The sequence below is a fragment of the Anoplophora glabripennis genome, unplaced genomic scaffold (genome assembly GCF_000390285.2).
Source record: "Anoplophora glabripennis isolate ALB-LARVAE unplaced genomic scaffold, Agla_2.0 scaffold1277, whole genome shotgun sequence".
NCBI lineage: Eukaryota > Metazoa > Arthropoda > Insecta > Coleoptera > Cerambycidae > Anoplophora > Anoplophora glabripennis.
Window position 1 is genome coordinate 40,378 of NW_019417358.1, and position 27,555 is coordinate 67,932.

A 27,555-nucleotide genomic window follows, 5' to 3' on the forward strand; every position below is an offset into this window, starting at 1 on the left:
AACAATTTTGCAATTTTGCTAAAATTCAAAAAGTGAGATGAGTTCAATAACAAACACCTTAATCCCGACTGCTCCTTCAGGTTTTTGGGGTGGCTGATTACGAATCTGAAGTCAGAATTATAAAATTCAAAATGGCGGATCCAATATGGCGGACGGTGTAACAAAAATGTTGGAACTTAGAAGTGAAAGAAATTTTGTCGGTTTCTGCACAAAATTACGCAGATATAAATTTTATTTGTTAATGCAATGTTTTTGATAAAAAAAAATCATGATGTTTTTAAATTACGATCAAGGCAACGCTTATTCGTCAGCTCGCACACCGAAGAAAACTTTTTATCGCTTGCACTTTGCTACTATAAACAGTTCTGAGATTGTTGAGGTAATCGAATCCAAATGTAGCATTAAGCGTTACACTTTCGAAATTCAAGATGGCGGATCCAATATATCGGATAAGGTGATTCTATACACTATAACCTTGGAGATGCGTTCCCATCACAAAAAAATACAACAGACTCTATAACTCGAAAACAGCATGAATTTTATGAAAAAAATTGCATTATATCCACAGAGATTTTGTCTGACATTTGTTTTATCATTTCTAAATCGCATTTTTTTATTCCATCCGCCATCTTGAATCCGCCATTTTGAGTTGAAGGAAAAAAGATATTCAAACGATTTAAAATGGATGTTGAAAAGGAAAAGGAGTTCTTTCCGACAACATAAGGAGTTTTATTGGAAAATTGCCTTATGACGTGCCATAACCTTAAATATAACAAAAAAAAAAAATGCTTTCAGGTTAAGATACCTTTAAAACAAAATAAATCACGCCCTTCATGGTTTCTTTCAGCCACTCCTCCCTAAACGGATGCCAAATCATCAACTACAGAACCGACCCCAAACAGAACTGGCTGCTGCTGGTTGGCATCAGCGCCCAACAATCCCGCGTCGTTGGCGCCATGCAACTCTACTCCGTCGAGAGGAAGTGCTCTCAACCGATCGAGGGCCACGCCGCCTCTTTCGCTACATTCAAGATGGAGGGCAACCCGGAACCGTCAACCTTGTTCTGCTTCGCCGTCAGGACGCTGCAAGGCGGCAAATTGCACATCATAGAAGTAAGCTTTGACTTTTTTTGCGTTTGGATCGGAACTTTCATATATTTTTCTTTCCGTCAGGTCGGGCAGAGCCCTGCGGGGAACCAGCCGTTCCCTAAGAAGACCGTGGACGTTTTCTTCCCGCCCGAGGCCCAGAACGACTTTCCCGTCGCCATGCAGGTGTCCGGCAAGTACGACGTCATTTACCTCATCACCAAGTACGGCTATATCCACATGTACGACATAGAGAGCGCCACGTGCATCTACATGAACCGCATCTCCAGCGAGACGATATTCGTGACCGCCCCACACGAAGCCACCGGAGGAATAATCGGTACGATATACGGAAAGTTGGGGGAAATACGGTTGTAACGATTCGTTTCAGGTGTTAACAGGAGGGGGCAGGTCTTGAGCGTTTCGGTGGACGAGGAGAGCATCATCAGGTACATCAACACGGTACTGCACAATCCCGACTTGGCGTTGCGGCTCGCCACGAGAAATAACTTGGCTGGGGCCGAGGAGTTGTTCGTCAGCAAGTTCCAGATGCTGTTCCAGAACGGGCAGTACGCCGAAGCCGCCAAAGTCGCTGCTAACGCCCCTAAAGGTAAGGCCGATGGTATTTTCTTTATCGGACTAAGTGATATCTGCTAAACTGTTCAATTTTCTTCAAACTTTTTTGTCTGTACTGGTCTTAATGAGGAAATCTTACGAAAATCATGATTCATATTGAATTAACTGCATAAATTTTATTGGACAATTCTCGCGACAATGTATTGTCCAATAAAAAGTTTTCACCTCACAGGAATTTCATTTCACTTATAAAAAGGATTGTTTGCGAGTTAACTTTAAAAAAAATCTTATTGTACTACATGTGATATAAAACTTTTATCGGACCTCTTTGGACTCAACCTTTTGTTGTAACAATGTAATTAGTCCGATAAACAGTTATTGAATCAATAATTTTTGTCCAAATTTTTTTGGAATACTCTCGATTACGTTTTTATTGGACTTATCCGTTATTGTCCGATGAAAATTATTGGACTCGTATTTCAAGATTTTTATTTTACTATTAACAATGTTTTTTATTGTTCAAGAGCTAAACCCAATAAAACTTATTTTCTCTTTATCAAACTAATAATTTTGTCAGTTTTATCGAACTATAAACACTTTTATTGGACTACTTTCATAAAATTTCAATTTATGTTACTGTGGAGAGTTATTTTACTGCTTCTAAATGTTGACTAATTTAAAGACGGTTTTTTTAAATTCAATCCAACAAAAATTTTATTAGACTAACCTAATACTTTTTTTCCTTCAGTTGGTAAAAGGTCTTTTTTTAATCAATCTGACAAATTTCTAATCAGACTAATGACAATTCATATATGTTTAATCATCTATTATCATATTTTGTTGGATTTTTATTGAACTAATTTTCTCGGAAGTTCTGATGAATCTTTTTGTCTACGTTTTGTCATACTTTTTATTGGATTTTGCTTATTCATACAATGTTTTCTTTTTATTCATTAACGATTAGATAAAAAAAAACTAATAATTTTTAGTAACTTAACTTTATCGAACTATTTATACTTTTATTGGACTATTTTCATAAAATTTACATTTGTCACTCTAGAGAATTATTTTACTACCTCTAAATATTGGTTTTACTGATGTGACTTCTTGAACTAATTCAAAGACATATTTGCTGACCTCAATCCAACAAAATTTTATTGGACTAAATCAATTTTTTTCTCCAATGGTGAAAAGGACGTATTTTATTAATCTAACAGAGTTCCAATGAGATTAAAAATGATTTGTTATTAGTTTAGTTGTCTTTAATCGTAACATATTTTGTTGGACTATACATTTTTATTGGACTAATTGCGTCAGAAGTTCTGACGAATCTTTTTGTCTGAATTTTCATAATTTTTATTGGATTGTACTTATACTTTCTTATTTTTGGTTTTATCGAACTATTTGTACTTTTATTGGACTATTTTCATAAAATTTTCATTTGTTACTCTAGAGAATTATTTTACTACCTCTAAATATTCGTTTTACTGATGTGACTTCTTGAACTAATCCAAAGACATATTTGTCAAACTCAATCCAACAAAATTTTATTGGACTAAATCAATTTTTTTCTCAAAAAAGGACGTCTTTTATTAATCTACAGAGTTCTAATGAGATTAAAAATGATTCTTATAAGTTTAGTTGTGTTTAATCGTAACATATTTTGTTTTGGATTATACATTTTTTTTATTGGACTAATTTCCTCACAAGTTCCGGTGATTAATCTTTTTGTCTGAATTTTCATCATTTTTATTGTATTGCATTTATACATTCTTATTTTAGGAATACTGCATGAATTTCTTATTGGACTTTTCATATAATTGTTCAATAAACGTTCGACTATAACATGTAATGGATTAGCTCCAACGAAACTTGTATTCTCTCTTTTTTATGTTACTAATAATTTTTTATTGACCTGAGCAAATTTTATTGAACAAATTACATGATTTGTTACTTCAGTAAGGCTTATTGGACTAATGGATGATTGTCGATGAGTAAAAGGATAAATTAAACTTTGGCAGTTGTTGAAGTAAAAAAAAGTGGATAATGCAATTTTTTAGTCGATATTGGTGTTTGTACATCAGACTGACGTATTGCCTCGATATTTTTAGATATCCTCAGGACCCCCGCTACCATTCAGATGTTCCAGCAGGTACCAACCCAGGCGGGGCAGAACAGCCCGCTCCTGCAATACTTTGGCATCCTTCTAGATAGAGGACAGTTAAACAGGTTAGAAATATCCGCTTGATCGTTCGAAATAACTAAAAATAATAACATTCCGCTCTTTCTGCCACACAAATCGTTCAAATATTTTAGATACGAATCGTTGGAGCTGTGCAAGCCGGTGCTGCTCCAAGGCCGCAAACAGCTGCTGGAGAAGTGGCTGAAGGAGGAGAAACTCGAATGTTCCGAGGAGCTGGGCGATCTCGTCAAACAGGCCGACCCCATACTGGCCCTTTCCGTGTACCTCAGGGCCAACGTCCCCGCCAAAGTAAGTATCCCCATCGCTTTTCGGCGAGGTCCGTTCACGCTCGCTTCTTCCAGGTGATCCAGAGCTTCGCCGAGACCGGCCAGTTCCAGAAGATCGTCATCTACGCCAAGAAGGTGTCGTACACGCCCGACTACGTCTTCCTGCTGCGCCAGGTGATGCGCACCAACCCGGATCAGGGGGCGGCGTTCGCCGCCATGCTCGTCGCCGACGAGGAGCCCCTCGCCGACATCAACCAGATCGTCGACATCTTCATGGAGCAGAACATGGTGCAGCAGTGCACCGCCTTCCTCCTGGACGCCCTTAAGAACAACAGGCCCACCGAGGGTCACCTGCAGACCCGCCTGTTGGAGATGAACCTGATGTCGGCGCCGCAGGTGGCCGACGCCATCCTTGGCAACAATATGTTCACTCATTACGACCGGGCTCACATCGCCCAGCTTTGCGAGAAGGCGGGGCTCCTGCAGAGGGCCCTGGAGCACTACACGGACTTGTACGACATTAAACGGGCGGTGGTGCACACCCATCTCCTGCCGGCCGAGTGGCTGGTGAGCTTCTTCGGCACGTTGAGCGTCGAGGACAGCCTGGAGTGCCTCAAGGCGATGCTGACGGCCAACATCCGGCAGAACCTCCAGATCTGCGTCCAGATCGCCACGAAATACCACGAGCAGCTTACCACCAAGTCCCTGATCGACCTCTTCGAGAGCTTCAAGAGCTACGAAGGTAAACGGGTGCGTTAGCGGCGCTTCCGGACGTCCCCTCACATATTCTCGCCTTCCAGGTCTCTTCTACTTCCTCGGCTCCATCGTGAACTTCTCGCAGGACCAGGAGGTGCACTTCAAGTACATCCAGGCCGCCTGCAAGACGGGACAGATCAAGGAGGTGGAGCGCATCTGTCGGGAGTCCAACTGCTACAGTCCCGAACGGGTCAAGAACTTCCTGAAGGAGGCTAAGCTGACGGATCAGCTTCCGCTCATAATCGTGTGCGATCGCTTCGATTTCGTCCACGACCTGGTGCTCTACCTCTACAGGAACTCCCTGCAGAAGTACATCGAGATCTACGTGCAGAAAGTCAACCCGAGCCGGCTGCCGGTAAGTTCTTGTAACTGTATCTTGTCGTTGTTTGCGGTTTTCGAGAAAAATATCGCTCGTTGGGAGGTTTTCGTATATTTCGCCTCGTTGTAGGTCGTCGTGGGGGGGCTGTTGGACGTCGACTGTTCCGAGGACATCATCAAAAACCTAATCCTGGTCGTCAGGGGCCAGTTCTCGACCGACGAGCTGGTCGAGGAAGTGGAAAAGCGCAACCGCCTCAAACTCCTACTTCCATGGCTCGAGAGCAGGGTGCACGAGGGCAGCGTCGAACCGGCCACGCACAACGCCCTGGCCAAGATCTACATCGACTCGAACAACAATGCCGAGCGGTTCCTGAAGGAAAACCAATGGTACGCTCGCGGGTTTCCCTCGATACGCTTTTTTTTACGCTCGGTTCTTATTTTCTAGGTACGATTCCCGCGTGGTGGGACGCTACTGCGAGAAGAGAGACCCGCATCTCGCCTGCGTCGCTTACGAACGGGGACAGTGCGACAGGGAGCTCATCGCCGTTTGCAACGAGAATTCGCTGTTCAAGTCCGAGGCACGGTATTTGGTGCGCAGGCGCGATTCGGAGCTTTGGGCCGAAGTTTTACAAGAGGACAACCCTTACAGGTAAACGATTTGTCGTTTTTTTTATTTAGTGCCTTGTTAAAACGCAGAAATGGTGTAGCTGAGCTGTCGTAATTGAATTTTGTGTCGATTTTCACTGAAAGCGGTGTTATATATTATTTTTGTACTTTCCCAGGCGTCAACTCATAGATCAGGTCGTGCAGACGGCCCTGAGCGAAACACAAGATCCTGAAGACATCTCGGTGACCGTAAAGGCCTTCATGACCGCCGATCTACCCAACGAGCTCATCGAACTCTTAGAGAAGATCGTCTTGGACAGCTCCGTCTTCTCCGACCACCGCAACTTGCAGAACCTGCTCATCCTCACAGGTAAGCGGTACTTTTAGCGGTAACGCTCGCTATAACCCGTCGCTAGCGGTAACCGCTCGCTATAACCCGTCGCTAGCGGTAACCGCTCGCTATAACCCGTCGCTTTGCAGCTATAAAGGCCGACGCCACCAGGGTCATGGACTACATCAACCGCCTGGACAACTACGACGCACCCGACATCGCTAACATCGCTATCAACAACCACTTGTACGAGGAAGCATTCGCTATCTTCAAGAAGTTCGACGTCAACACCTCCGCTATACAGGTGCTGATCGAGCAGGTCAACAACCTGGACCGCGCGTACGAGTTCGCCGAACGCTGCAACGAGCCGGCGGTTTGGAGCCAGCTAGCGAAGGCCCAGCTCAACCAGGGCCTGGTCAAGGAAGCGATCGACTCTTACATAAAAGCGGACGACCCGTCCGCTTACATGGCGGTCGTGGAGACCGCCTCCAAGAACAACAGCTGGGAGGACCTCGTCCGCTACCTCCAGATGGCGAGGAAGAAGGCGAGGGAGAGCTACATCGAGTCCGAGCTGATCTACTCGTACGCCAAGACGGGCAGGCTCGCCGACCTCGAGGAGTTCATAAGCGGCCCCAATCACGCCGACATCCAGAAGATCGGCGACAGGTGTTTTGACGACAAGATGTACGACGCGGCGAAGCTCCTCTACAACAACGTGTCCAATTTCGCTCGGCTCGCCATCACCCTGGTGCACCTCAAGGAGTTCCAGGGGGCGGTGGACAGCGCCCGCAAGGCCAACAGCACCAGGACGTGGAAGGAGGTGTGTTTCGCTTGCGTCGACGCTGAGGAGTTCAGGCTGGCGCAGATGTGCGGCATGCACATCGTCGTGCATGCCGACGAGCTGCAGGACCTCATCAACTACTATCAGGATAGGGGTGAGTTGTTTTCTGGGATCGCCGTTACATTTTTTTACGTGAACGTATAAAAAAAGTTGAAGCGGAATAAAATTTTATTGCAGGTGTTAATTTTTTTAGAACGGAACAATGTTTTGAGAATCGCTGTATGCGTAGGTTATCGTTTTTGCATACGCGCGCTAGCGAATTGCGTGTTTGCCAAGCGATTTAAAATTATCTCGGCCAAAATTTGACTTCGTAGTGAAGAAAACCCTAAACGATTGATATATTAATTTTCAGCAAGATACATTTTTTCATAAAGTTTAAAATTGCACAATTTAAGAAGCAATGTGTGTTAAATTACCCAAAAAATAAATTTAACGACAAAATAATTTTAGCAGAAGGTAAAAAAAAAATCTGATGTAGTAGTTCAAACGTCTCAGTTTTAGTAGCAGATTTTTGAAACGACACAACAATTTTAGTAGTTCAAACGTTTCAGTTTTAGTTGCAGATTGTTGAATCAACGAAATAATTTTTAGCAAGACGTTAAGTAGTTCAAACGTCTCGAGTTTAGTAGCAGATTGTTGAAACGACAAAATAATTTTTAGCAGGACGTTACAAATCTGAGGTAGTAGTTCAAATGTCTCGGTTTTCTACTTTAAAACATTTTAACTGATTTTAAGAGCCATTTAAAATTATATTGTGTGGTAATCGCAGCTTAAATTTTAAAATTGCACAATTTACAAAGCAAATATGTTAAATTACCCAAAAAATAAATTTAACGAATAAAATTTAATGACAATATAATTTTAACAGGACCTTATAAAAAATCTGATGTAGTAGTTCAAATGTCTCGGTTCACAGTTCAAATTTTTACTTTGTAGCGAATAATACCCTAAACTGTTGAAAAATTGATTGCAGTAGGATAAATTTGATTATAAAGTTTAAAATTGCACAATTTACGAAGCAAATCTGTTAAATTACCCAAAAAATAAATTTAACGAATAAACGCTTTCATAATTATTGAAAAATAGTATACTAAAGGGATGATCCTGTATTTCACCGTTAAAATTAAAAGCGTTGTAAAGTTTCAATCTTTAACAGACCCATTTAATATTAATTATGAATTGTGTACGTAAAAATGTAACGACAAAATAATTTTAGCAGGACGTTAAAACATTTGATGTAGTAGGTCAAACATCCCAGTTTTAGTTGCAGATTGTTGGAACGACAAAATAATTTTTAACAGGACGTTGAAAATCTGATGTAGTAGTTCAAATGTCTCGGTTCACAGTTCAACTTTTTACTTTGTAGCGAATAATACCCTAAACTATTGAAAAATTGATTGCAGCAGGATAAATTTGATTATTAAGTTTAAAATTGCACAATTTACGAAGCAAATCTGTTAAATTAGCCAAAATATAAATTTAACCAATAAACGCTTTCATAATTATTGAAAAATAGGATACTAAAGGGGTGATCCTGTATTTCACCGTTAAAATTAAAAGCGTGGTAAAGTTTCAATCTTTAACAGACCTATTTAATATTAATTGTGAATTTCTATTATGTAAAAATTTAATAAAATAATTTTTGCAGGATGTTAAAAAAAAATCTGACGTAGTAGATCAAACGTCCCAGTTTTAATTACAGATTGTTGGAATGACAAAATAATTTTTAACAGAAAGTTAAAATTTGTTGTAGTAGTTCAAACGTCTCGGTTTTCTACTTTAAAACATTTTAACTGATTTTAAGAGCGGTTTAAAATTATATTATGTGGTAATCGCAACTCAAATAATCACTTTGTAGCGAATAAAACCCTAAATGATTGACAAATTGATTTCAGCAAGATAAATTTTATTATATAGTTTAAAATTGAACAATTTACAAAGCAAATCTGTTAAATTACCCAAAAAAATAAATATAACGAGTAAAATTTAATGACAAAATAATTTTAGCAGGACCTTAAATAAATTTTTATGTAGTAGTTCAAATGTCTCAGTTTTAGTAGCAGATTGTTGGAATAACAATAATTTTAGCAGGACATTAAGTAGTTCAAACGTCTCGATTTTAGTAGTAGATTGTTGAAACGACGAAATAACTTAGCAGGATGTTAAAATCTAATGTAGTAGTTCAAATGTCTCGGTTCACAGTTCAAAATTTTACTTTGTAGCAAATAAAACCCTAAACTGTTGAAAAATTGATTGCAGCAGGATAAATTTGATTATAAAATTTAAAATTGCCCAATTTACGAAGCAAATCTGTTAAATTACCTAGAAAATAAATTTAACGAATAAACACTCATAATTGTTGAATAATAGGATACTAAAGGGGTGATTCTGTATTTCACCGTTAAAATTAAAAATTTTTGATGTAGTAGTTCAAATGTACCAGTTTTAGTTGCAGATTATTGGAAAGACAAAATAATTTTTAGCAGGACGTTACAAATCTGATGTAGTTCAAATGTCTCAGTTTTCTACTTTAAAACATTTTAACTGATTTTAAGAGCGATTTAAAATTATATTGTGTGGTAATCGCAGCTCAAATTTTTACTTTGTACCGAATAAAACCCTAAACTGTTGAAAAATTGATAGCAGCAGGATAAATTTGATTATAAAGTTTAAAATTGCACAATTTAAAAAGCAAGTCGATTAAATTACGTTTAGTCAATGACTAAAGTCAAACTAAAGTTGTCCTAATATTAAATTGAAATTGAGAAATACTATTTTAATTCTATACAGGTATGCCTTTAATAAAATAGTACAGATCTGAGGTGTCAAAGCATTGACTTCTCGTTTACTACAATGCGCCCCTTCAAAATCATGTGAAATTTGAGTAACGGCACACAGACAATATCACAATATATGCTAATGTTGACATATTTGTGGCGATTTGTTATTTTCGCGGACGGTGCCTGTCTTTTAAGTATATTTATATAGCTTTAAGCATATTTAATCACTACTAGAAAGGTAGGCAAGTCCGATGATCCGGACTTGACCTTTCTCTCGGGCATCTTAATTTTGAATTTGCCTCTTTTTATTCACACTTTTTTCTCTGTATATATTTGCGACGTTTCAATTTCTCAGGTTACTTCGAGGAACTTATCGGACTGCTGGAGGCGGCCCTGGGCTTGGAACGCGCCCACATGGGCATGTTTACGGAATTGGCCATCTTATACTCCAAATACAAGCCGGCGAAGATGCGCGAACACTTGGAACTGTTCTGGTCCCGTGTCAACATACCCAAGGTCCTCAAAGCCGCCGAACAAGTAAGTACCGCCCGAAAACCACGTCGGTAGTTCTCAAAAGTCGCATTTTTTTAACGAATGATCCCCGTTAGGCGCACTTGTGGGCGGAACTGGTGTTCCTCTACGACAAATACGAGGAGTACGACAACGCGGTGCTCGCCATGATGGCCCACCCGACGGAGGCGTGGCGCGAGGGTCACTTCAAGGACATCATCACCAAGGTGGCCAATATTGAGTTGTACTACAAGGCCATCCAGTTCTATCTCGACTACAAACCGTTGCTGCTGAACGACTTGCTGCTGGTGCTGGCCCCGCGCATGGATCACACCCGGTGAGTGTCCGACGTTAGCATCGTTTCTCAATGATTATTTAATTTTTCTCCAGTGCCGTGTCTTTCTTCTCCAAGACGGGACACCTGCAGCTAGTCAAGTCCTACCTCCGCTCGGTACAAAACCTGAACAACAAAGCGATCAACGAGGCTCTCAACTCGCTACTCATAGAGGAGGAAGATTTCCAGGTACTTATTCTTCTGAATCGCTCTTTTTTCCCTGCTAATACTTCTCTCGCAGGGCCTGAGGACCTCGATAGACGCCTTCGACAATTTCGATAACATCGGGCTGGCGCAGCGGCTCGAGAAGCACGAACTGACGGAATTCCGTCGCATCGCCGCCTACCTCTACAAGGGCAACAACAGGTGGAAGCAGAGCGTCGAGCTGTGCAAGAAGGACAGGCTCTTCCGCGACGCCATGGAGTACACGGCGGAGTCGAGGAACCAGGAGCTGGCCGAAGAACTGTTGGCGTGGTTCCTGGAGAGGGAGGCGTTCGACTGCTTCGCCGCCTGCTTGTATCAGGTAATTTTCTATATCGTCGATGAATAGGGGGTTTGTATCTAGCCTGGACGCCGAGGAGAAACTGTTTTGGAGGTTACGTTAGTCGAGCTTTAAATATTCGTGGTGGAGTAGATCAAATGAACTGTAGGCATGAGTTTTTCTAGGTTATGTTGTCTTGTTTGTTAGTGTATTAACGAACAGATGAATAAAATTTCGGATGATTCATGGAACGAAATTAAGCTGGATATTAAGGAGCTAATGAAAAATCTTACAAAAGGTGTTTGTATTAAATATTTTCGAGGGAAAAAAACATATGTCGCAACAGTGTTTTGCAACCATGTTTTTCTTTCAAACTTGAGTAAATATTGTATTTAATTTCACGGTCAAACATTAATTATTTAACATCTATTTCATGTAGATCAAATGTACCGTAGGTATGAGATTTCCGTAGGTCCTATTATGTTTTGTTTGTTTGGTTATTGACGTAAGAGGTAAATAAAATTTCAAATGATTAATGGGATGAAATTAAGAGGGCTCTATAGCAAATAGGCAACCAGCAATACAGTTTTATGGATTTTATTACACAAGTTTGTCTAAATATGAATCAATGCACAGATAACGGACTTTCCTCCATTCTATCGCGGATTTCTTATAAAATGGAGTTAGTTTGAAACTCAAATTACATTTTGTTGTAAAAAAGATGGAATTTGCTGCTTTTGAATCGTAAATTACAAATTTCTTCACAACAAAAAGTATTTTGAGTTTCAAACTAACTCCATTTTATAGGAAATCTGCGTTAGAATGGAGGAAAGTCTGTTATTTGTGCATTGATTCATATTTAAACAAACTGTGTAATAAAATCAATAAAAATGTATTGTTGGTTGCCTATTTGCTAGAGCACTCTTAAGCTTGATATTAAAGATCATTAGAAATCTTACGAGTCATTTATATTAAATATTTCCGAGTGGAAGAAAAAATTAGTATACCACGAAAATATTTTGCAACCTCGTTTTCCTTTAAAATTCTAGTAGACTGTAATTTTTTAAGTTCATGATCAGACATTAAATATTTGGCGTTTATTTTATGCGGTAGTTCAAATGAACCGCTGCACGAGATAATTCTAGGTTATATTATGTTTTGTTAGGATTCGACGTACAGAGATGAATAAAAATTCAAATGATTAATGAAAAAATCAACCTTGATCTTTCCCAGGGAAAAAACATTTATTATGTGACGACAGTATTTTGCAACGCCACTTTTTTTCAAATTTTAAGAGGTTATTTTTTAATTTCACTCAAACGTTAAATATTTGAGATTTATTTTATGCAGTAGTTCAAATGAACAGCTGCATGAGATTATTCTAGGTTATATTACGTTTTGTTAGGATTTGACGTACACAGAGATAAATAAAAATTCAAATGATTAATGAAATAAAATCAATCTCTCCCAGGGAAATAACATTTAATATATCGGCAGTATTTTGCAACCACGCTTTTCTTTCAAATTCTAATAGGTTATTTTTTAATTTCACTCAAACGTTAAATATTTGAGATTTATTTTATGCAGTAGTTCAAATGAACCGCTGCGTGAGATTATTCTAGGTTATATTACGTTTTGTTAGGATTCGACGTACAGAGATGAATAAAATTTCAAATGATTAATGAAATAAAATCAAGCTTGATCTTTCCCAGGGAAAAAAAACAGGACAGTATTTTGCAACCACGTTTTTCTTTCAAATTTTAATAGGTTATTTTTTAATTTCACTCAAACGTTAAATATTTGATATTTATTTTATGTAGTAGTTCAAATTAACTGTAGGCATACGATTTTTCTAGTTTATAAGATGTTTCAATCTGTTTTACCTCTTGTTTTACTTATTTGTTTGTTGGGATATTAACATATAGATAAAAAAAATTAAGTGATCACCACAACGATGAACGTCTTTAAGAGGGCTCAATAGCAAATAGCCAACCAGCAATACCTTTTAATAGATTTTGTTACACAGTTTGTCTAAATATAGGCCAATGCCCAAATAACGGACTTTCCCCCATTTTAATGCAGATTTTGTATAAAATGAACTTGGTTTGAAACTCAAATAACTTTTTAGTGTAAAGAAATTTGGAATATACGATGCCAAAAGGGGCAAATTATAAATTTCTTTACAACAAAAAACAATTTGTTTCAAACTAACTCCATTTTATAGAAAAAATGTGTTAGAATGGTGGAAAGTCTGTTATTTGTGCATTGATTCATATTTAGACAAACTGTGTAATAAAATCTATAAAAATGTGTTGCTAGTCCCCTATTTGCTATAGCACACTCTTAAGCTTGATATTAAAGTTCATTAAGAAATCTTACAAGTCATTTATATTAAATATTTCTGAGTGGAAAAAAAATTTGTATACCACGAAAGTATTTTGCAACCTCGTTTTCCTTTAAAATCCTAGTAGATTGTAATTTTTTAAATTCGTGATCAAACATTAAATATTTGGCGTTTATTTTATGCGGTAGTTCAAATGAACCGCTGCATGAGATTATTCTAGGTTATATTACTTTTTGTTAGGATTCAACGTACAGAGATGAATAAAATTTCAATTGATTAATGAAATAAAATCAAGCTTGATTTTCCCAGGGAAAAACATTTATTATGTGACGACAGTATTTTGCAACGCCGCTTTTTTTCAAATTTTAAGAGGTTATTTTTTAATTTCACTCAAACGTTAAATATTTGAGATTTATTTTATGCAGTAGTTCAAATGAACCGCTGCATGAGATTATTCTAGGTTATATTGCGTTTTGTTAGGATTCGACGTACAGAGATGAATAAAATTTCAAATGATTAATGAAATAAAATCAAGCTTGATCTTTCCCAGGGAAAAAAACATAGGACAGTATTTTGCAACCATGTTTTTCTTTCAAATTTTAATAGGTTATTTTTTAATTTCACTCAAACCTTAAATATTTGATATTTATTTTATGTAGTAGTTCAAATTAACTGTAGGCATACGATTTTTCTAGTTTATAAGATGTTTCAATCTGTTTTACTCTCTTGTTTTACTTATTTGTTTGTTGGGATATTAACATATAGATAAAAAAAATTTAAGTGATCACCACAACGATGAACGTCTTTAAGAGGGCTCAATAGCAAATAGCCAACCAGCAATACCTTTTAATAGATTTTGTTACACAGTTTGTCTAAATATGGGTCAATGCACAAATAACGGACTTTCCCCCATTTTAATGCAGATTTTGTATAAAATAGAATTGGTTTGAAACTCAAATAACTGTTACAGCGTCCACACTCGGTACATATTTTATGTACTAGTAACATAATTTCGTACAAGGTACATATTGGTTACATATTTTTAAGAAAAATGCATAAAGTACATTTTTTTTAAAATGTAAGTTTTTCTGAAGCCGGTTCTGTGGAATTTGTCGATTGCGTTGTTGCGCCAATCGGCTATGCTCGGGAATCTCGGCCGTATTAACTCTAGTGCAGTAAACGGGTTGCTCTTGCACGTGCGTATTCTAAGAGTAAGAAGCATCAAATTCTCCATCTTTCTCTATAACATTTATATTAGAGGGATAGAGAGAGACAAGCTATAATGTGTGTTGTGTATGTGTACCAAATTTAAATCTTATTTGGAATTATAACTTTGTTGTTTTACTTGTCTTGCGTTTCGTTTCCTACATTACACAAAAAATGAAATAAGTGGAAGTGCAGGAGAAGAGTTATATATTATTGGATAATATTTTTGATGTGTGAGTTAGTGTAATGTGAGATTTTGTTGTTTGTTTTATTATGTGTACATTTTATTGTAGTAAAACGAGTTAAAATGGGACCTTGTAGATTTAATAGTAAATGGTTGAAAGAAAAAGACGGTAATGGCGCAATTATTGGAAAGTATCTCTCTGAAGTTAAGAATGTTAACAGCAATGCTCTTTGCAATGCCTGTGGTAGAGAATTCTCTATAATTAGAGGAATTGCTTCTATAAATCAGCATGCAAATGGGGATAAACATAAGCAAAAATATAAATGTAAATATGGAAAATCGCAGACTCATTTACAAGAAAATACTTTAGAAGTGTTTGTAGAAAAAGACAAAATATGTCAAATAGAGATTTTATTCACATTAAGAACTGTCTTACACAATTATTCGTTGGAATCTTCAAAAGACTTAAAAAATGTTCTACTAGCTTGTTTTCCGGAGTGTGGTTATTTAAACAATTTTTCTATGTCTCCAACAAAAATGAAATATATTATCACCCATGGACTAGGACCTTACTTTCAAAAATTTTTAAAAGATGATATACATGGTAAGTTTTAAGATGTATGGGATTATTTTTAGAGATTTAACCTGTTAATAACAAATAATATAAAAGGAGGTAATAATACTAATAGGCGAAGGTATCTGTATTTCAAAATAATGGTCGTCAAAAAGAGCTAAAGTACTGATTTAAAAAAATATTTCGAGGAACAATTATTTTTAATATGGTTTCATTTTATTTTGCTCTATTTTCAAGTAGCTGTAAAATATTTATTGATTATATTATAAAAAAACACTGTCTAGATATATCTTAGCTGTAAAAGTTGAATAACAATAAAACAGTTTGATATCTTTCACGAAACTGGCGCATTACCTATTCAGTGTGTTGGGGAACTTAGGTAATTTAGAATAAGCAGGTACCTAATGTCAAAATAATATCGACACTTAATACAAGCCTTCGTTAATAAGGTACGGGTCTCTAAAAGTTTTTTTTTAAATTATTTTGCTATAACATTTTACAGTCGAACAATTTTTTTTTTTCTCAAATTTGGTACCGTACTGCACTTATCAAAAACAATAAAAAAAAAACAAAATCCTGAAACCCTAAGGATTTTATACTTTTGTAAATATTACTTAATACCTACTACTAAATTCATTTTTGATTATATTGATTATTTTACAAATATTGTGAAATTTAAAATTAATTGTAATAATTTAGTGCACATTTGAACGAAAATTATTGTCCCAAAACATTAAATAAATACTTTATAATCCCCTTAATTATTTAAAGAACAGCCATAAAAAGTATATCAAAATTAGTCAATTGAAAGAAAGTTCCAGCAAAATACTAATTAAAAATATAAATTGATAGGCTGGTAACTTGGAAACGGAGACCCATATGACAAATCTTTACATGAAGTGCTGAAATTATTTTGGTTAATTAAGTATTTACTGTAATGGAAAACACTCAAATTCTCACAAAATTTTTTCTTAACTTCTCCCCATCCCCCTTTTTTTTGAAAGTGTTAAATACGAATAGGTATAGTTATTTTTGTGCGGTCAAGTCTAGTTTTCGAGTAAAAAAATATTTAAAATTAATCTGTTACTAGGTACAACTCTGATTATCACAGTAGGACAATACTATACTGTCATAGATCATTTAAAACATATGTAATTTAGAGATGTAATAATTCTTGGGACATATATTTAAATATAATAATAGAAATTTAAAATAAAAATGTATTTATTACTCAAAATTTTGATTCATTCATATCTATCGAATGACAAACAATATGTATATGTATTCGACATGAAATTGTTTTCATGGCATATTATGCAAATAGCCATATTCAATCAGACAACTGTAACCATTTCTTCATATTTTCAAAAAATATTTTAAAAGAAATAAAGTTTTATATGTTTAAACTAATCATAAAAATTTTTTAGGTGGTTATTTTACACTTGTTTATGATGAAACAACAAACAAAGGGTGTAAGAAAGAATTACAAATAAAAATAAGATTTTGGTCCACAATTAAAAATGAAATTGTATCTGCCCATTTGCGTACTTACTTTTTGGAGCATGCAACAGCAAATGATTTGTTGAATAAAATCAATGAAGTTATCGATAGTTATGATTTGCCCAAAGAGAAACTACTTATGCTTGGTAGCGATGGTCCTTATGTAAATAAAAAAGTTTCAAGAGTAATGAGTGAACAATTAAAATGTTTGAGGTCTAAGCCTCTTGTGGATGTGGGTACATGTACCATCCATATTGTTCATAATGCGTTCCTGAAGGGACTAGAAGTTTTTGGCGAAGATGTAGGACAACTCCTTCTTTCCATAAAGTATTTTTTCAAAGATCGCCCAAGTCGCTGGACCGATTATGAGCAAATTCAAGAAAAAGTATGTGTTCCAAAAAACCACTTCTTAAAACATGTATCTACGAGATGGTTGACAATAGAATCTGCAGCAATGAGACTTATTCAACAATGGCCGGCTGTAATGGAATATTTTATGACATATATTCCCAGAAAATGTACTGCAATAGAACGGACAAATAATTATAAAACTATTAAACAACTGTTATCCAAGAAAACTGTCAAGGTTGAAATTATGTTTATAATTTCTAGCTCCAAAATTTTTACAAAATTTACCAGTATGTTTCAAAAGCAGGAGCCATTAATTCATATTTTATATGATGAACTGCAAACGATACTATTTACTATTGTAAACCGCGCTTGTAAAAAAGATATGATTGATACCATTGTTCATAGTATGAACGAAAATATTTTTTCTTTAGACATTTTTGAAAGAGATAATCAGAAAAGTTCAAATAATTATAAAGAAATTTTAGGATCAGAAATTTGTGTAGAATTTGAAAAGTTAAAAATTTCTGAAGACGAGAGACTAATTTTTTGTCACAATGTTAAACGACATTTTATTGAAGCAGGTAGTCATATAATTAAAAAAATTTTTCAGACTGATGTCTCAAATTTTCTAAAAGCTCTTTCATGTTTAAATCCAAAAAATATAAATAAATCTAATGTAGGAGATATCTTAAAAATTTGTGAAACGTTACCGCATAATTTGGACTCATTAATAGTCGCTGATGAATGGAACTTATTAAAAACTGAAAATTTAGAATATAAATCTCTGCAAATTGATCATTACTGGTCAAACATTTTCCAGTTAACATCTGTAAGTAATTTACTAAAATATCCATCACTATCATTGATAGTAAAGTCATGTTTATGTCTTTCCCATGGCAGCGCCGATGTAGAACGAGGTTTTTCTATTTCTGGTAGAATCATGACTAGAGATCGAAATAAATTGTCAGAATTAAGTTTAAACGCTATATTAATAATATCAGATCATATATCAGTATACGCAGAGGGTGAAATACAAAAGGTAAATATTAATAAAGAACTTTTAAATATGACAAGAGCAGCTCGTAAATCATACTTATCATATGTTCAGCAAGAAAAACAAAAGGATGAAGCACATGCAAAATTAATGATTGAAAAGGAAAAAGAAAATCAAAGAAAACAAGCGGAAGAACTCCAGAAACGAAATAATAGACAGAAAATTGGTGAGCTTGAAAACAAACTGAAAGAAATAACTAAGCTTCAGCAGGAGAAGGGCCAAGCATCGGTTAGCTTGTTACAGGAAGCTCAGTGTAAATTAAACAGTGCAATAAAAAAATCGAATCTTGTGGAAGCAAATATAGCACAGGGGTTAATGAGTGCTGCCCATACGTTAGCTGATGAGAGTCAAATTTATGAAACACAGGCCGTGAAAATTCAAAAACAAATTAACAAAAGAAAATCGGATTTATTAGATTATTATACTTCGAAATCAAAAAAGACTTGTATGTAAAATCCATTGTTCCTATTTATGTTATAACAGTTAGTTATTAAAATTAATATATGCATATATTCTGTTTTAATATTTTTTACATCATTCCAAGGAATTTCTGACAGCTAAACAATTTTTAATCTATAAATTTAACAATGCCATGTCACTTAATCACAATTAACGACTGTCAGATATCATTAGTAAGTATATAATTTAGTTACATATTTTAAGAATATTTTCATAAAAAGTTACATATTTAAGAAGAAAAAAGTACATATAAATTTCATAATTGGTTTGGTAATAAGTTTGGACGCTGCTGTTAGAAAATGTAGTGTAAAGAAATTTGGAATTTACGATGCCAAAAGAGGCAAATTATAAATTTCTTTACAACAAAAAGCAATTTGAGTTTCAAACTAACTCCATTTTATAGAAAAAATGTGTTAGAATGGAGGAAAGTCTGTTATTTGTGCATTGATTCATATTTAGACAAACTGTGTAACAAAATCTATTAAAAAGTATTGCTAGGTTGTCTATTCGCTATAGTCCTCTCAAATGAAAGAAATCTTTAGGTCAAACGTACTGTAGGCATGAGCTTTTCTAGGCTACGGAAGATGTTCATTAATTTGTTTTCTACTTTTTTTTTTCGCAGTGTTACGATTTGCTACGGCCCGACGTCATCCTAGAGCTGTCCTGGAGACACAACATCATGGACTTTGCGATGCCCTACCTAATCCAAGTGACGAGAGAGCTAACCACCAAGGTGGAGAAGCTGGAACAGTCGGACGCGCAGAGGCAGAGCGAAGCGGCCGAGGAGACCAACAAACCCATGATGATCCCCGAGCCCCAGCTAATGCTGACCGCCGGTCCAGGAATGGGTGAGTAGTGATGCGTTAGTGACCGTCTAGATTGCCACACCTGGCTTCTTTGGATTTTTCTTGTGAGCTTCCCGTTTGTAGGAATCCCACCGCAGCAGTACGTCCCGCCACAGGCTTACGCCCAGCCCGCCTACCCGCCCCAGATGCCCTACCAGGCCTACCCAGGGATGTAATATAGGGCCCCGTTCTCGGGCAACGCGCGTAGCCAAATTAAGTTATGATTTCTTTTTCCCCATTTAGCCGACGGGACGGGAGAGGGAGAAAGTCGCCCGCATATTATTCTAAACAAAAATATAGATGTGCAAATCGTTACGTAAATTCGACGCGGTGTTCGACGCTTCGAATTTACGATCAATTACAAAAATATTGTAGGGAATTTACAAAAAAAAAAAAAATCGCCTAAGTGTAGTTGGAATTTGCAGATTTTTCACCAGTTGTTGATGTATCGTTGTTTTATCGTCCCATAGCACTACGGTTTTTAGTTTTCGTCCATTTCTGTGTCCGTTAAAGTTGAAATTTACGTTCGCTTTGAGAATTGTACATAATACAAGGCTAATTATTCACTACTTGTATGTATATAACCTAGAAATTCTATGAAGGAGGAGATCGTACGCTGTCCGTTTTCATTTACTATTACTTTTTTTTTTAGTTATTAGTGTTATCATTCCTTTTTATTTAATATTAGATATGTATGTATATGCCGATAATGTTTATTAACTTATATCATTAAATGAATTACGTGCGAACGCAGTTTACCAGCGTCCGCCTCGGATTTATTATTTTTTTAATGATCTTGTATCGCACCGGTTTTTTGTTCTTCAGACCGACGGTGGCGTTGGTAAATTGTTGCTGAAAGTGTAACACCTTTTTTATTGATAGGTAATTATAGTTATTTTTCCTATTATTATGAAATAAAGCTAAAATAAAGAGATTATTGAAGCTATCCGATGCCTTATTTTTTCCAGAGTGAATTTTTGTGAAATTTTCCCAGATAAAAAAATTTGTTCAAATGTCCCGTGCAGTTATTGGAGGTATCCAAGCATGATTTTATGAACAATTTTAGTTCCTTCTTTTTTTAATGTAGACTAGTAGTTCAAATGTCCCGAACTTAATTTTAGAGGAAAATTGACTGGCAGGAGCCATAATTTGTTCATTCAAATTTTTTAACTTCTATGTACTGAATAACTGTCACGTGAAAATTTTAATTTTTGTAACGAAAATTTTGATAAAAATTTACCGATATGACATGCTAAAGTGATTCATATTAATACGAAATATAGTTAAAACAATTTTCTCATTTTCAAAGGAGATAAACAAAAAGTAGTTCAAATGTCCCGAGATCAATTCTTAAGAAAAATTTAATGGCGAAAGCTGCATATCTATCTTGTCCTTTTAATTTTTTGGCAGCTAACTTTCACAAATGAAAATTATTTCTGTAATGAAAATTTTGATAAAAATTTACCAATATGACATGCAAAAGTGATTCATATTAATATGAAATAGTTAAAACAATTTTTTCTCATTTCCAAAGGAGATAAAACACTTCTCATTTTCAAAGGAGGTAAACAAAAAGTAGTTCAAATGTCCCGAGATCAATTCTTGAGAAAAATTTAATGGCAAATACTGCAGATCTGTATCTTATCCATCTAATTATTAGTCAGCTATTTATCACGTATGAAAATTTTTATTTTTGTAAAAAAAAATTTGACAAAAATTTACTGATATCGCCACTCAATAATATTAGATTTCGAGTCATATGCAGAAGCAATTCCTATTAATATGAATTAAAGTAAAATGACTTTTTCTCCTTTTCAACGGAGATAAACAAAAAGTAGTTCAAATGTCCCGAGATCAATTCTCGATAAAAATTTAATGGCGAAAACTGCATATCTGTATCTTGACCTTTCAATTTTTTGGCGGCTAATTTTCACATGAAAATTTTTATTTCTGTAGAGAAAGTTTTGATAAAAATTTACTGATATTGCTTCTGTATAATATTAGATTCTGTCAAGTGACATGCGGAAGCTATTTCTATTAGTATGAAATAAAGTTAAAACAATTTTGTTTCATTTTTAAAGGATAAACAAAAAGTAGTTCAAATGTCCCGAGATAAATTCCTGAGGAAAATTTAATGGCGGGAACTGCATATTTGTATCTTGTCCTTTTCATTTTTGGCAGCTAATTTTCATGTATGAAATTTTTATTTTTGTAAAGAAAATTTTGATAAAAATTTACTGACATTGCTTTTGAATATTAGATTTTGGCAAGTGACATGTGGAAGCGATTCCTATTAGTATGAAATAAAGTTAAAAAAAATTCTCATTTTCAAGGGAGATAAACAAAAAGTAGTTCAAATGTCCCGAGATCAATTCCTGAGAAAAATTTAATGGTAAAAACTGTATATTTGTATCTTGTCCTTTTAATTTTTTGGCAACTAATTTTCACGTATGAAAATTTTTATTTCTGTAACGAAAATTTAGATAAAAGTTTACTGAAATCGCTTCTGCATAATATTAGATTTCAGCAAGTGACATGCGGAAGCGATTCCTGTTAGTATTAAATAAAGTTAAAATAAATATATTTTTTTTCATTTTCAAAGGAGATAAACAAAAAGTAGTTCAAATGTCCCGATATCAATTCTCGAGAAAAATTTAATGGTAAAAACTGCATATCTGTATCTTGTCTTTTTAATGTTTGTACAGCTAATTTTCACGTATGAAAATTTAATATGTCTAACAAATTTAGATAAAAATTTACTAATATGGCTTCTGTATATTAGATTTCGGCAAGTGACAAACGATTCCTATTATGAAATAAAACCAAAATAAATGTCTCATTTTCCAAGTGATAAACAAAAAGTAGTTCAAATGTCCCAAACTGAATTTTTGAGAAATGTTAAATGGCAGGAACCGTATATCTATATCTAAGATTTTAAAAAAATATTTTGACGTTTTTTATTATATAGCTCATATATGAAAATTTTTCTTTTGAGTAAAAAAAATTGACCAATATCGCTTGTGCATAATAGATTTTGACTTGTGACATGCGGAATGGTTCCTGATGTGAAATAAAGCCAAAATAATTTGTTCTCATTTACCAAGGTGATAAACAAAAAGTAATTCAAATGTCCCAAACTCAATTTTTGAGAACTAATTTTTTGGCATATATTTTCACGTCAATTTTTATTTCTGCAATGAAAATTTTAATAAAAATAATATTAGATTTTGCCAAGTCCCATGCGAAAGAGATTCCTATTAAAATAAACTATTTTTTTCATTTTCAAAGGAGATAAACAAAAAGTAGTTCAAATGATCCGAGATAAATTCTTGAGAAAAAATTATTGGTGAAAACTACATATCCGTATCTTAAGTCTAAGGATCTAAAATAGACCCTCCAAAGCTGCTTCCTTAAAATTATTTTTTATTGCTAATTTTAAATTTCTCCGCCATGCCTGCATTTTCACTAAAATTGAAATATCTCACAAACTGTACGTCCTAGGTATGCAGAACCTTAATAAAGTTCACCTATTTTTTACGGTGCTTTCAAAAATGCAGTAAAATATAGGGTGTTCCATTTAAAAAAGCATAACTTTGATATGATACGCTTTTCCTGGACACCCTGTATATTTCAAAATATTTTTAAAATGTAGCCGTAATCAACCTACACATACCCATTTAAACAGGTTTCTGTAACATTTGCTGTTTGGTCACTAGCGACCGAGGCGTTACTGGTGGCCCACCCTGTATAAAAATTTTCTTTAAATAATCTTTTTATAAAATATTACTGATACCACTTCTGTATATTAGATTTCGGCAAGTGACATGTGAAAACATAAATTATTATCACTTCCCAAGGAGGTAAACAATAAGTAGTTCAAATGTCTTGAACTCAATTTCTGAGAAAAGTTGAATGGCAGGAGCCGCATATCTGTTTTTTTTTAATATTTTGAGGTTTTCAATTGTAGAACCTTCATATACTATTAAAAATTTTCTTTTAAATAAAGAAATTTTTACAAAAATTGAACGATATTGCTTGTGTATAATCCTTAGAGTTCGGCAAGTGACATGCGAAAACGATTCCTATTAAAAAAAAAAACAAAATAATTTTCTCAATTTCAAAGGAGATAAACGAAAAGTGGTTCAAATGTCCTGAACTCAATTTTTGGGAGGTTGAATGGCAGAAGCCACATATTGATTTCCTTAAAATATTTTGACAATTTCTATTATATTATTTTATAATGAAATATTTTTTTGAGTAGATAATTAATTTTGAGAAAATTTGACCAATATTGTTTCTCTCCCTATCTCTTTAAATTTCGGCAAATGACATGCGGAAACAATTCCTATTGTCAAAAAAAAAGTAAGATAATTTTTTTTTTCATTTTTCAAGGAGATAAACAGAAGTTAGTTGAAATGTCCCAAACTCATTTTCTGAGAAAAGATGAATAGCAGCAACCGCAATTTTTACATATGTACAGGGCGAACCAATATCGACGGGTTGTCCCATATTTTCCAGGGAGGTAAAAAGTAGTTCAAATGTCCCAAGCTCTATTTTTAACAAGAACTGAACTGCATCTCTATATTCTAAGCCTTTTTTCATGTTTAGACGTTGATTGTATTGAAAATTTTTATTTTTATAAAGAAAACGAGATAGATGAGTAGTTCAAATGTCCTGGGCTCGAATATTGACAAATTTGAATGGCGATAACTCCGTCTTTACGTCCAAGGTATTTTCCATCCTCGGAAAATTTTGAGGCTGAATAAGTTGTCCATATACGACAATTTTTATTTTGTAGAAATTTTGACAAGAATTTGTATATATCTTTACAGATGTACAGGGTGGACAATCTCAACGTTTTTGGTGTGTTTTCTGCATTTTCCAAAGAGATAAATAAAAAGTAGTTCAAATGTCCCCAGCTCGATTTTTGAGGAAAATTGAAGGGAGCGGACTGTCACTCATTTTTCATGCAGAATAATTTTATCAATACGAAAATTTTTTATTTCCGTAAAGAAAACTGCCGAGAATTCACTGATACCGCTTCTGTATAATCTCCCTAGATTTCGGCAGGTGACAAGCGGAAACGTTGTGCAGCCTGTCTTCCGTGCCTTCCACGTCCTGCCTCTTGACGATCTTCTCCTGGATCTTGTTCTTATCGGAGGCAAACTGCAGTTTGTCGATGACGTCGCTCACCAGTTCGTGCTCGATGCACCTACAAACAAAGCAAACGTTTTCGTTCCTTGAAAATTCGCATTTGCCGGCTTACAGCGGACAGGGATTGGTCAGCGCGATCTTTTCTATCGGTTCGATTGTAGGCGGCGTGCTCTGCTCTGGTATGGTGAGCTGGTCATGGCGGATCCTCTTCTTCTTCAGCTGTAACAGAAAAAGTCCGTTACCGACAAGTTCTGGCACAAATTAATAGTGAAAACGAACACCCAAGAGATGGCGCTGTCTTCGTTCGATTCATAAGGGATCTGGGCATAATTTTGGACTTTCTAGTTATATTCCAGTCAGTACATGAAACAGCCTGTTTCGGGAAAAAAATACTATTAGAAATTTATCTGCGGAATATTGTTCGGAAACGTGTTATAAACAAAATATCAAAAAATCAACTCCAGACTTGTTGGGAAACTTTGTTTAAACAATGGTCAAAGTTATGGAAAAGTGGTTTTTTGACTCGCGTAAAAAACTATTATTCATAGCCAAAAAAAAGTTTATACAAAAAAGGTAGGTATTAAATACGCCTATAAAATGAGACAAGTCCGATTAAATTCCGATAATTTGTTTATGCGCAAGAGCTCAAAAATGGTCGAAAATGGCTGTTTCTTTCAATTGCTAATCATTAATGCAATTTTTTTCGCAGACACTTGTAATTCAGGAGTTTTGAGGCTTTTTACACCCGAAAAGGTAAAAATTTCAACCCGAAAGCTTCAATGATTTGGCGTTGGCGGAATTTGTTATCTAAGAAGATGCTATTTTCAATTCATTTTTCCCAAGCTCAAAGGCGTTGTATAGTTTCGAACATTAGTTGTTTGTGTACCTAAATAGTTATATTAACATATTACACCAGGAAAATGAGTGAAAATAAAAGAGAAATTCTAAAAAAGTCCTATCCGCTAGATTATAGCAAATAGTACCAGGCATTACAGTAGGATCACCCTCAAAAACTGACGGTAAGAATATACCATAATAAAAAGGTGTGGATCGTGTTGGTGAATCAGATTATGGTTCGTGCCGCAAAAAAAAAGTCAGCGTTAATTTTTTATAAGCAAAAAAACAGGTGAAAAAACAGGTTTTATTAATTTTTAATATAGAACTTCTGCATTTAAAACAATGTAATTTCTACAAGATATCGGCGCTAAAAAGCCCTTTAATTTGAATGGTCGCACGTCAAATTCGAATAAATAGTTATTGAGTTATTGCAAAAAAAACCACTAAAATAAGCCATTTGTTAATTATTTAATACCTTTAACAATTTGCAAAATATCAATTTCTACAATTGTGTAAGCACCTTTTTATCACGGAATATTCTTACCGTCAGTTTATGTTCATTTTGGACCATTCTGTTGCCAGAATGCCTGTACTAAAAATTGTCTAAAGGAACATAATACAAGACATCTCTCATCTCGTGAGTCAAATAATTTTATTAGCTAACTTTTCTATTTAAACAAATAAGTGAGGAAAACAGTTTTTTCACTTTGCATGGAAAACCATCAGTTTTAGCGAAAAGTGACTCGCAGGCAGCTTGTAGGGAGTAAAATTATCTACAAACTGAGACTGGTTAAATTAAAATCGGTTAATAAACAAAAAAGTTATTGCAAAAAAAACAAGAAAAGTGCCAATTTTTTCATTTGTTTATAACTATCGCATTTATTGTTAAAATTTTATAAAACCTATGACAAGTTGAGGGTTCTGTCATACTTTAAAAGTGTGCCAAAAGTGGGTGCTGTAGGTGCAAAGGTTTTCGCACAATTCTATTTGTTTATAGCGGAGGCTCCAAAAGTTATGAACTTTAAGCCTCTGTACAGACGTTAATTTTCAATCAAACATGATTCTGAAAACCCTCAGAAATACAAGAAATTAATGCAAGCGATGCAAAATTAAATGAGATGTGGAGTTATGCGGTTACCTTTTTAGGCCAGTCTTTATAGCTTTTTTCCCCACGCATTCGCTAGACCGAGTAATAGAACGCATCGCCGCTATCTTATTTTTTGCAATTAAATAGTTGAATTCACCTTAATGTTAATGTAGGAAATGAAAATATAGCTCTTAATGTATACTCTCTCCAAATTTCGGCTCTTAATAATTAACGACACTGCGATTAAATAAAAAAAAAATGTCTCGGCTTCTAATCAACTTAGAACAGCGATTTTTTTTAAATTCGAAGAAAAATAGTACTAACTAAACTATAGACGTTAGTATTTCGTTTTATAATAATTACCTATCTTGACAATTTAATAAATATTAACATTTTTTCAGTCAATTTTGAACAAATTAAATTTGAAAAATTAAATTCTCAGTAAATGCATATGTCAATACAACTATTTAGGTACAAAAACAACTAATGATCGAAACTCTACAACGCCTTTGAGCTTGGGAAAAATCAATTGAAAATACCATCTTCTTAGATAACAAATTCCGCCAACGCCAAACTAATGAAGCTTTCGGGCTGAAATTTTTACCACTTATTAAGGGTGCAAAAAGCCTCAAAAATCCTGAATTATAAGTGTCTGCGATGAAAATTGCATTAATTATTAGCAATTGAAAAAAACGGCCTTCTTCGACCATTTTTGAGCTCTTGCGCATAAACAAATTTTCAGAATTTAATGGGATTTGTCTTATTTTACAGATTTATCTAATACCTACCTTTTTTGTATAAACCTTTTTTCTCTATGAATAACAGTTTTTTTACGCGAGTCAAAATACCACTTTTCCATAATTTTGACCATTG

General features: G+C 34.9%; 2 protein-coding genes across 2 annotated transcripts in view; one reads left to right on the forward strand and one right to left on the reverse strand.

Annotated features, from left to right (window-relative positions):
• LOC108915081 (clathrin heavy chain) overlaps window positions 1-20,550 on the forward strand; it is a 30,932-nt gene extending 10,382 nt beyond the window's left edge. The window contains exons 4-20 of the mRNA XM_018721034.1: window positions 848-1,112; window positions 1,173-1,425; window positions 1,477-1,695; window positions 3,773-3,890; window positions 3,978-4,152; window positions 4,206-4,872; window positions 4,931-5,241; window positions 5,335-5,591; window positions 5,650-5,853; window positions 5,987-6,180; window positions 6,291-7,076; window positions 10,118-10,299; window positions 10,371-10,609; window positions 10,663-10,795; window positions 10,848-11,129; window positions 19,382-19,607; window positions 19,689-20,550. Coding sequence (XP_018576550.1) covers window positions 848-1,112; window positions 1,173-1,425; window positions 1,477-1,695; window positions 3,773-3,890; window positions 3,978-4,152; window positions 4,206-4,872; window positions 4,931-5,241; window positions 5,335-5,591; window positions 5,650-5,853; window positions 5,987-6,180; window positions 6,291-7,076; window positions 10,118-10,299; window positions 10,371-10,609; window positions 10,663-10,795; window positions 10,848-11,129; window positions 19,382-19,607; window positions 19,689-19,780 — 4,603 coding nt within the window. The 3' untranslated portion in view covers window positions 19,781-20,550. The remainder of the gene's footprint in view (window positions 1-847; window positions 1,113-1,172; window positions 1,426-1,476; window positions 1,696-3,772; window positions 3,891-3,977; window positions 4,153-4,205; window positions 4,873-4,930; window positions 5,242-5,334; window positions 5,592-5,649; window positions 5,854-5,986; window positions 6,181-6,290; window positions 7,077-10,117; window positions 10,300-10,370; window positions 10,610-10,662; window positions 10,796-10,847; window positions 11,130-19,381; window positions 19,608-19,688) is intronic.
• Window positions 20,551-24,169: 3,619 nt separating this feature from the next.
• Window positions 24,170-26,166, reverse strand: LOC108915077. The gene is made up of 3 exons (XM_018721030.2): window positions 26,140-26,166; window positions 24,871-24,977; window positions 24,170-24,816 (listed from the first exon to the last, which is right to left on the reverse strand). The coding sequence occupies exons 1-3, from the start codon at window positions 26,164-26,166 to the stop codon at window positions 24,633-24,635; spliced, it is 318 nt and encodes a 105-aa protein (XP_018576546.1). The 3' UTR covers window positions 24,170-24,632.
• Window positions 26,167-27,555: the final 1,389 nt, after the last annotated feature.

Bases quoted from the DNA above. Each gene is read 5' to 3' on its own strand.
- LOC108915077 (XM_018721030.2), bottom strand. From the start codon at position 26,166: ATGGTCCAAAATGAACATAAACTGACG. The intron at 24,978-26,139 runs GTAAGAATATTC...TTTCTGTTACAG, and splicing joins AAAATGAACATAAACTGACG to CTGAAGAAGAAGAGGATCCG. The intron at 24,817-24,870 runs GTAAGCCGGCAA...CTTTGTTTGTAG, and splicing joins CTGACCAATCCCTGTCCGCT to GTGCATCGAGCACGAACTGG.